Source organism: Echinops telfairi, unplaced genomic scaffold, assembly GCF_000313985.2.
Source record: "Echinops telfairi isolate 266 unplaced genomic scaffold, ASM31398v2 ScPeMD7_6273;HRSCAF=7185, whole genome shotgun sequence".
NCBI classification, from domain to species: Eukaryota; Metazoa; Chordata; class Mammalia; order Afrosoricida; family Tenrecidae; genus Echinops; species Echinops telfairi.
This window is the reverse complement of record NW_022110173.1, coordinates 2,884,662-2,894,471: the sequence shown is the minus strand read 5'-3', so window position 1 is coordinate 2,894,471 and position 9,810 is coordinate 2,884,662. Positions and strand designations below refer to the sequence as shown.

At 54.2% G+C, this 9,810-nt stretch overlaps 1 protein-coding gene across 1 annotated transcript in view; it reads left to right on the top strand.

The window, feature by feature from the left end:
• The first annotated feature begins 1,206 nt into the window (after positions 1–1,206).
• CACNA2D4 (calcium voltage-gated channel auxiliary subunit alpha2delta 4) overlaps positions 1,207–9,810 on the top strand; it is a 126,368-nt gene continuing 117,764 nt past the window's right edge. The window contains exons 1-5 of the mRNA XM_004710470.3: positions 1,207–1,367; positions 4,153–4,234; positions 6,184–6,300; positions 6,527–6,586; positions 8,548–8,710. Coding sequence (XP_004710527.2) covers positions 1,207–1,367; positions 4,153–4,234; positions 6,184–6,300; positions 6,527–6,586; positions 8,548–8,710 — 583 coding nt within the window. The remainder of the gene's footprint in view (positions 1,368–4,152; positions 4,235–6,183; positions 6,301–6,526; positions 6,587–8,547; positions 8,711–9,810) is intronic.

Below are 9,810 nucleotides of genomic sequence, written 5' to 3'. Positions count from 1 at the left end.
CACACACCAAAAAATTTGGCCATAGGAATGTATTGCTAAGGTCCCTCCGTGGAAAGTGAGGGTCCTTGAAGCTTCTAGCCCCTGTGCTAGAACCATGCAAAGGTAAGACGTGGCGCGTCCGGCAGGATCTATAGGACTATGTCGTTTTCTATAACCTGGGTCACAATCCACTACAACTCACCTGAGTCAGAGTCCCAGCGCTGCCCCTGCCCTTCCTGAGCCTTCGCGCCCTTCCTGAAAAGCAGGGGTGGTGGGGGGACGGCCTTGCTGTCTCCCTGCTCCTGGCTTCTGTGACTGTGGCGCTCAGTCACCCTTCGGGCCTGTACCTCAGACAGGTCTCTAAAGGGAGCACCACCATCAGGGAAGGAAGCACCCCTTAGCACAATCACCCGCTGGAATCCAGAAGAGCCGCCTTTGCCCAAGGACGCAGTTCAGAAGGGTCCAGAAGAAGGGGGTGAATGGATCTGAGACGCATCAGGGGATGTGCACCACGCCCTGTTACATGGTGGGCGTGGTAGCCAAGGACCCAAAGCAAAATGCATATCAGCTATTGGGTTGAAGATGGGTCTGCTCAACTGACTTCAGCCAATTCCAAACAACCCAAACCCAAACAAACAGAGCCGGTAGCCCTGGCCTCCAAGGACTGTCGGAGGTTTCTTGAGGTGAGTTTGTTAGAGCTGGGGACACCCGGAAGCCAGGGGTTGCCTCTGACCTGTGTCACCGCACCTTCCTCGTCTGAGGTCAGGGGCTGTTCTGCAGGAGCAGGTCTGCCTCTGTAAAGCTGAAGGGTGTGCTTCAACCCCTACTCAAAAAAACAGAGCTCTGTCTTCAGAAATCAGGGTAATCCTGCTGAGGTCCTCCACCCCCACGCCTTCTGCCACCCCCCTCCTCTCTGCTGTCAGGCAGGGATTAGAGGATAGGTCAGTGGATTAAAGGGGTTCATTGTATCACAGCCTTTCCCGCTAGACCCGTCAGCCCCTCTCCTGGAAGCCTGGACAGCTCCTAGGTCTGTCGCAGGGCCAGGGAAGAGAGAGCCACCCTCACCCCCCACCCCCAGGCAAGCCAGCTGGGCCCTGACTGCAAGGCTGAGAAGCCCCGTGTTTGCAGGACCTGGAAGGCAGAAAGAAGCTTGAGGACCCTCCCAGAATCCTGGGTGATCAGCAGACGAAGCTCCCTCCTCCCACCCCCCTGATGCCTAGACTTCCCATGGTCCACCCAAAGCCCGGCTCCACCCGCAGCAGGATTCCCTGGCCCCCACGGTCAGTGGCCCGCACCTTCCTGCAGAGGAACATGGTCATCCTGTGGCTGCTGCCATCCTGCCTCTCCCTGCCTCCCACGCAGGATCAGACCAAGATTCCTCTGGACACGTAAGCATCAAATCCAGCCTCTCCTCCCTCCTGCCTGCTGCTGCCTCTTCCACCCCTCCCACCTGTGAAGCCCCTGCTTCCCAAGGGGCCTAGACTGCCCATTCTTCTCTTGGCCGCTGTGAAAGCCTTTCTTCACGACTCCCTGCCATCAGCCTCCTCTCCTCCCTAAAGCTCTGCTCACTGCCCCCTCTCCAGCAGACTAACCATCAGGACGCAGGCCTTCATTGGGGTGGCAGGCCGCCCCCCTGGAGCACCTGAAGGGTGGGGTAGGAAATTCCTATTTCAGCCTTCTGAAAAGGAGGAGCTGTTCAAAAGGAAGGGAATGCCGCATACAAACAGGAGGTGGCTGGCCCAGAAAGGAGAAAAATGAGACTTAGGGACCCCAGGATCCCTTTCTATGTAATCCTGCCACCCCCAGGACCCTGTCATGAAACCCAGCTCTCGGAAAGAACCTGTATCAGTCCTTTACATGTTAGTGTAAACTTCCAGGACTCTGCCGCGTCTCTGTCGGTGTTTCTATTTTTGCATTTTTAAATATAGGTAAAATTCACCTACCATACTCTAAGCTTTTATTTATTTACTATTATTATTTTTGAATATTAACCTTGTTAACGTACGTTGTCAATGTGGTGCATCCACCAAGACTCTCTGGTTCTAAACGCTTTAAAATAAATCCCCAAGCCCAGTCACTGTTTCCTCCCCTCCCCAGTCCCTGGCAGCTGGGGACTTAAACCTCGTCTGGGATTTACCGCGTCTGGTTAGTTCATTTCAAGGGAATCATACACGATGGGACTTCTTTAACAGCGTATCGTTCCTGAGATTCCCCCGGAGGGTAGCACCGTCAGCCCTTCATTCCGCTGTATGTCTGCCACACACTTGGTTTCTTGGGGAACATTTGTTTTTTAGTCCTAAGCTCTGGTGTGCCTACCAAAGACAGGTCCAGTATGTGGGGAGCAGAGTGTGGTGGCGTCTGGCACCCAGGCTGTGTCCCCTAATCTGAGGGCTCCTACAATGGTCCCTGTCTGAGTCCAGCCACGGCGATCCGGCTCCTGCCAGCTATGTGCCTAACGGAAGTGGGCACAGGGGAGACCAGTAACTCGTATTGTTGGTGCGTAGCTACGTCGAGCAGTGGGTTTGGGCAGCCTCATTTCCATGGAGCTGTGTGCATATACCTGCTACATTTTGTATGACTCGGGACCCCTGATGACAGAGGGGTTACGCAGTTCAAAACCACCAGCCGCTCCACTGAGGAAAGACGAGGTTTTCTATTCCTGCAAAGAGTTACTGTTTGCCTTGGAAACACACAGGGTCAGTTCTACCCTGTCCTATAGGTGCGTCAGAATCCGTTCGATGGCAGTGAGTTTGGCTTGGGGGTTGGTTGCGTAGGACGGGCATTGTACTGGGGGCTTCCTGTGGGGTCGTTCATATAATCTCTGGTTTACAGTTTGGGAAACAGAGGCTCAGAAAGCTTAGGTAACTCCCCTGAGTCTACATAGCAAATGAACAGCGGTGCTGGAATTTGAACTCCAATCCACCTGGTCTGTGCTCTCACCATTTCCACCAGTCTATAAAGAAGCCCCCGGTGGAGTAGTGGTTGTGTGTTGGGTTGTGATCTGAATGGTCAGCAGTTCAAAACCACCACCACCAGCAGCAGCTCCGTAGGAGACAGGCTTGGAAACCCAGAAGGGGTTGCTATGAGTCAGCATTGACTCAATGACAGTGAGTTTGTTTTGGGTTTTGGTTTATAAGACTGTCCGTTGCCAAGGGAGACGGCCGGAATAATTTTCACTCCCAGAGCGCCCCACAGTCCACAGCAGAAGGTAGGCTGAGTGCCAGGTGACAATGGCTGCAGTTGAGGTCGCCATGGAGTGCACCAGCCCCACTGGAAACCCAGAGCGGGGTGAGATTGAGAGCCCGCCAACATGCCCACAGTTGTACTGCACACCTGCCCTCTGGAGGCTTTACCCGATCCCCACATTGCTGTCCTACACCCACACTCTCTTTCCTCTTCAACTCTGCTCCCCAGTCTTTCACTCTCCTATCAGGCCCCTCCCTCCCCTCCCACTCTCTCTCAGACTCCCCCACCCCCCTTCCACTCCCTCTGAGATCTGTACTTGCCCAAGTCTCCTATGACTGTCCGACCCAGCAGACATGTCTGGCTCATACCCCTGGGCCCTGTGCTGTGGCTTCTGAAACAGCCTGCCCTCTGGCAGGGACTCGTACAATCTGGGCTTGACTCTTGATGCCTCCCCTTCCATAGCTTTGTGCTCTTCCTGTTCTGGGACTGCTCTCCCAGAGCCCCTCCAGTCTACCACAGAGGGGCCACCCAGAGCCTGACAGGAGGATGGGTGGGAGGTGGGGCTGTCAGCCAGGTGTGGCCTCTTCACGCCCCCTTGCCTGCCCCTGCCTCTGCCCCTGGCCTCGGCAGCAGCAGCTCCGAGACTGTTCTCCTGCCCCCTCACCTCACCTTCCATCGAGACTTCAGCAGAAGGCCCCAAGGGCACCAAGGAGAAAGGCTGCGTTGGGTGACTCGCTGAGATGGAACAGCTGTAGCCAAGCCGTTTCCTGCTCCTGTCCTCCTTCCTGCACCTCATTCTCCGCTCACAACCCAGAGCTCTTGGCGCGTGTGCTCATGTGTCTGGGAGTGTGTGTGTGTGTGGGGGTGTCAGTGGATGAGTGGAAGTCTCTGTGCATGTGTGTGTTCACATAGGTGTGTGGGAAGGGGTGTCCAGATAGCTGCTCTGTGGTGTGTGCAGAATGCATGCACTTTTGTCCCCTGGCACAGGGTGAGGCTGTGGGCAGACACCTTCGGCAGGGACCTGTATCACACCGTGACCAAATACTCGGGCTCCCTTTTACTGCAGAAGGTCAGTAACCCCTTCCCGGGCTCAGGGTGATCAGGACCAGCGCCTCCTTCCTGATAGAGAGCAGGATTGCCAATCCCTAAATGCCTTTTCCTTGAAGATCTTCTAATACAATTCCCTCCTGTTCAGATGAGGGCATGGGGGTCCTAGGACCCAAGCAGCTTGTCCATGTGACAAACTGGGGCCCTGGGGTCAGTGCAGTGGAGGGGCCGAGAACGCTGTGCTGGGGCTGAGGCTGTGAGATGCAGGCATCAGGGTGGAGATTGCCTGGGGGGAGGAGCAGCGTGGGCAGATGGAATGTGGGCCTGGCCCTTATGAAGAGGGGTGGGTAGGAAAGGGGTGCCTCAGACGCAGAGTACAGGCCCTCGTGGGAGCAGCTGGGGCAGAAGGTCTGGGGCTGGTCTGTGCCGGATGGGCTTTCCAAACCCCCAGCCCCGCCCTGTGTCCACGCCTGCCCACGGTGGATATCCTGGGCAGGAAGCGCCCCAAGGGACAAACAGCAAGGGAGCAACCCCTTCCCCGCTTTCGTGCCCCGTTGGTCCCTGACTTCATGTGCAGAATGATGGTTAGCCTGGCCTCTTGCCAGATGACAAACAGCTTCCTCTCAGGTTCATGACTCCCAGTCCAGCTTTAATAATAAACAGCTTCATTTCTCTCGAATATTCATGACTCCCTGGCTATTCTCCTTCCTGGGTATCCTTGGCAGGAGCTTTATAGGCAGGATTTAGTTCTCCCCACAGCTCTGTGAGACGAGTTTGAACGTCTCCGTCTTACACGTGAAGCTAAGAGTGAATCTCAGGCTTTTATGTCTACACAGGAGCACACTGCAGTCTCTACCTTCCCCCTCTTCCCTGTGGCCCCCATGTTGAAAGGGCGTACACACACACACACACACACACACACACACACACACACCCCGGCCCTGGCACGGTCCTTCCACAGGCTGCATTAGGAATGATAACTAAGCCCTCCCCTTCCACAAGGCCCATGCTTCCGTGCTGCCTCCTTTGACTTTCTCAGCTGACCCGCCAACCCAGGCGAGGAAGATAGGGGAGTAATTGTGCAATCCTTTGGAGGTAGAAGCATATTCTGTGAAGTGCTGTGCAAAGGTGACATTTTAAAGATGAGAGAACTGAGTGATTTGCCGGAGGTCACACATTCTATGATAGGTCGCAGAGCTGGGACAGTGGACCCATCATGCCCACCCTCAGGGACAGATTGTCTCCTGTGGCCCAGAGAGAAGCTTGGACCCGGTCTCCTGATTCTCCTGAGCTTGCTGGCAGTTTGTCCTCGTTACCTGCCGCACTAAGGGTGACCCTGGTGTGCCCACAGACACATGGCCACCAAGATTTCCTTATGGTGGGTCTGGGAAAGGTGAGCTGAAGTTCATAGTGTAAGGTGACCAGATGCCCTGCTTTTGGCAGGCCGTCCCAATTTTTAACAATTTTTCCGTGTCCTGCGGCATTTTTAAAAAGTCCCGAGTTTTGGAAAGAATGCACGACAAGCTAGGGTAGACGGTTTTCGGCTGCCATGTGGCTATTTCACCAGGATATGAGTTTTATCAATGGTGTCCCGCTGTACCAATGTTAAAATCTGGCCACCTTACCATAGTGGCTTCGTGGTCAGCGTGCGCAGGCTCCAGCAGGCACAGAGAACCTGGGCGGGGACGTCTGGGAGACCCATGTGACTGCATAGCCTTGGTCAAGGTCACTGACCTCGCTGAGTCTGAGTTTACGCCCCTCTGGAGGGTTCCAACCCTAATCTGTCCAGAGAGTACAGATCAGAGAAGGCATCTGGTTAAGGTGATTGAGGGAGATTGGGCAAGGGGGGAGCCCGTCCTTGCATCTAGTGGCATGAGCAAGTCAGCACTGGGGGAGGACACTGCCTGAGAGACCAGGCTCCACACACGGCGCAAAGCCACGCGTGCCTGAGGTCCCACTGTCCCGGAGCAGAAGTACGAAGACGTGGAGTCCAGTCTGCAGATCGAGGAGGTGGACGGCCTGGCGCTGGTGAAGCAGTTCTCAGAGGACATGGAGACCATGCTCCGCAGCAAAGTGGAGGCAGTGCAGGTACTCGGGCCTCGGGCCTGGGGGGTCTTCTCCCCACCCGAGACACTGCGCTGCCCTCAGCACCTCCGCCCACCACGGGAGCTTCTCCCACCCTTCCCAGCGTGCTGCTGTGTGCCCCCAGGAGCGCAGGGACCCGCGCTCAGGGTTGTACAGGACGAGTGGGGCCGGGGAGCTGTGTTTGAGCTCCACTATCCCTGACCACTCCTTCTGCCTTTGCGTCTCTCAGAGGCTGGTGGAGGCCGCCGAAGAGGCTGATCTGAACCACGAATTCAACGAGTCTCTGGTGGTGAGTCCTCTGGTGTCCACAGCCAGTCCTCACCCCCACCGAGGGTCGATACCACCTGGGTGGTGGGTCCAGAGGGGATGGGGGTGAGGGATGTTCCACACCAACTGTACACGTGCACAGGATGTGCATGAAGCCACGGCCGTTTGTCTTTGTTAGTTTAATGCCCTCCGGTATGTTCCAGTCTCATTGTCATGGAGGGGAGGCAGACTCCTAGCAGCCTCATAGAACAGAATAGGACCACCCGGGGGAGTTTCCAAATCTGTAAGTCTTTATGGGAGTAGAAAGTCTCATCTTCCTCCCGAGGAGAGGCTGGAGGTTTTGAACTGCTGACCCAGTGAGTAACCCGCTACTCCACCAAGTCTTTTGGGAAGAGATGTATGGACCAGGTAGCAGAGACAACTACAGACCTGAGCAGATGGTGTCCAGTCCCAAGAGGCTCACGTGACAGACACGTGTCCCTCCACGCCCACAGACAAAGCAACATGCTAGCCTCTGCATAAATCAGCAGATAGATGCAAGAGGCCTGCTCTTGTTTCAAGACGCGCACAGAGCAGATGAAGCTACTCGAAGCAGGACAGCTCCGTACAGAGGATCAATAGAGTAGTCGGAGAGTGCAGAACCGGGCGAGGCAGCTACACACAGAACTGTTGACTCGGAGAGAGGGTTTGGCGTGGGCCTCGGGCCCTGGGGATTTAGGCAGGTGTGGATGTGAAGTGGAGCCTCGGTGGATCCGTGGTAGCATTCTGGCCTTCCACCCAGGAGACTCAGGTTCAAATCCCAACCAGTGGACCTCATGCCATCTTATCCATGGAGGCGTGTGTGTTCGATGATGTCAAATAGATTTCAGAGGAGCTTCCAGACTAAGACAGACGAGGAAGAAAGCTCTAGCAATCAATCTACTTCTGAAAATCAGCCAATCAAAACCCAATGGGTCATAATGGTCTCAGCCTCAAACATCACGGATCAGCCCACGTCTTGTTTCCTCGTGGGTGGAGTCTGCACAAGCTGGAATTCGACCCAATGAGGCCTAATGACAACAGGGAGATGTGCAGAAGGAGTTTGGGAAAAAGAAGACATTGAAATTAGATCACAGAGGTTGGCTGAGGAAATAGGGAGTGGTCAGCTGGGTCCAGAGGGATCGTGACCTGGGAAAGGAAGGTGGGACTCATGGTTGGGGACCTTAAATGCCAAGGTCAGGCTTCAGTAGGAATGGTAAGGAAGGGAGGGCCTGGGAGGGGAAGACCGTAGAAAGCCAATGTTGGCAGTAGTGTGGGGAGATGGCTAGATTTGGGGGGGTTCTACGGTATTTTGGAGCAATTGCCTTAGCAGTAGCTTTAGAAGATCTAGACCAGGTGGAGGAGGAAGGGGCCAGGAGGAGGGCCTGATTCTGGCACCATGGGTGGTCTTCCAAGCAGACCCCTGATGCTATGTGAGACAGGGCAGACAGTGGGCTCCTCACAGGGGCCATGGAAAGCCCCAGGCCCTGTATGGATGGAAGTTGAGGCCCAGAACTATGGCTGTTAGTTAAAGAGAGTAGCCTCACCCCACCTCCATCCCCCTCTCAGGTTCCATTCTGAATCCCAAGGAATATGCTCCCCCAGGAAAAGGGGGAGCTGATGAAAGTGCATGGGTTTCTTTGTCTGTCTTTGAGTATCTGTCTGGCTATCTCTATCCTCATCTCTGGCTGTATCCACACAAGCTAAACGAAACAAACGGAGCTCTGAAACAGTAAACCTGGGCAATCCAGCCAGAAACCAACCCAGCTTCCTGGATACACGTTTTGCTCCTCAGCCATCGGGATCCTTGCCTGGCACGGACAAGAGTCGGCTGGCTGGATCTTTGTCTGGTACGTCTGAGTCCTCTGACCGCTCTCTCTCTCCCACCCACCCCCTCTCTCTCCCCATCTCTGCATGCCCTGTGGCTGGCACATCTCTATCCGGCTCATCACCCCGCGTCCCCAGTTTGACTATTACAACTCGGTCCTGATCAACGAGAGAGATGAGCATGGCCGCTACGTGGAACTGGGAGCGGAGCTGGTCCTGGAGGCCAATGCCCACTTCAGCAACCTGAGGGTGAACACCTCCCTGAGCAGTGTACAGCTGCCCACCAATGTGTACAACAAAGGTAGTGCCCACCGCCCTGCCTTGGCTGCCTGCCGTGCCTGGGGGTTTGTGAAGGGTGGTAGTCAGTGTGTGGTGCTGCTGTGTGTGTAACAAAGCATCCGCCAATTCCACTGTGCTTGTAGGTGCCATTCAGGCACTGGCAGTCTCTCACGGTTTGCCTCCATGTCCCCAAGAAGCCCTGCATAGTCTTAAACCCTGATCTCCTGGGCAGGGGTGAGAAGGGCAATAACAGTACCCAAGCCTGGGCTGAGGGAAACCTGGATTAGATGGTGGGAGCGTGGCCTTCCAAATGAGATGTAGAGGGGCCGTCTAAAGACATCACTATACAAGGAAGAGTCAAGACAGTCAGGGTGCAGTATAGCACTGACAAAACATACAACTTTCCTCTAGTTCTTTAATGCTCCCCCCAACCCTTCCCCCCACTATCATGATCCCAATTCTACCTTACAAATCCAGCTAGACCAGAGCATGTACACTGGTACAGACAAGAGCTCACAACACAGGGAATCCAGGACAGAGAACCCCCTCAGGACCATAATGAGAGTAGCAATACCAGGAGGGTTAAGGGAAAGGTAGGGGGAGAAAGGGGGAACTGATCACAATGATTGACATATAACACACACACACACACACACCCCGGGGGACGAGCAACAGAAAAGTGGGCGAAGAGAGATAGCACTTGGTGTAACACATGAAAAAAAGTAATAATTTATGAATTATCAATGGATTATGAGGGAGGGGAAAAATGAGGAGCTGATACCAAGAACTCAAGTAGAAAGCAAATGTTTTGAGAATGATGAGGGCAACAAATGTACATGTGAGCTTGACCCAATGGATATAAATATGGACTGTGATAAGAATTGTACAAGCCCTCAAAAAATAATAAAAAATAACCCACCTTATTGCCATCAAATCAATGCCTACTCATAAGAACCCTATTACATAGGGGGAAATGCCTCTGAGTTTTTGAGACTGCAATTCTTTACGAAAGTAGAAAGCCCTGTCTTTCTCCCGGGAAGGAACAGTCGTTGGAAAATGTGGCTTTAATTATAGAAAAGAACCTGGATATCCCATGACAGAATTTTGTAAGACATAAGACTT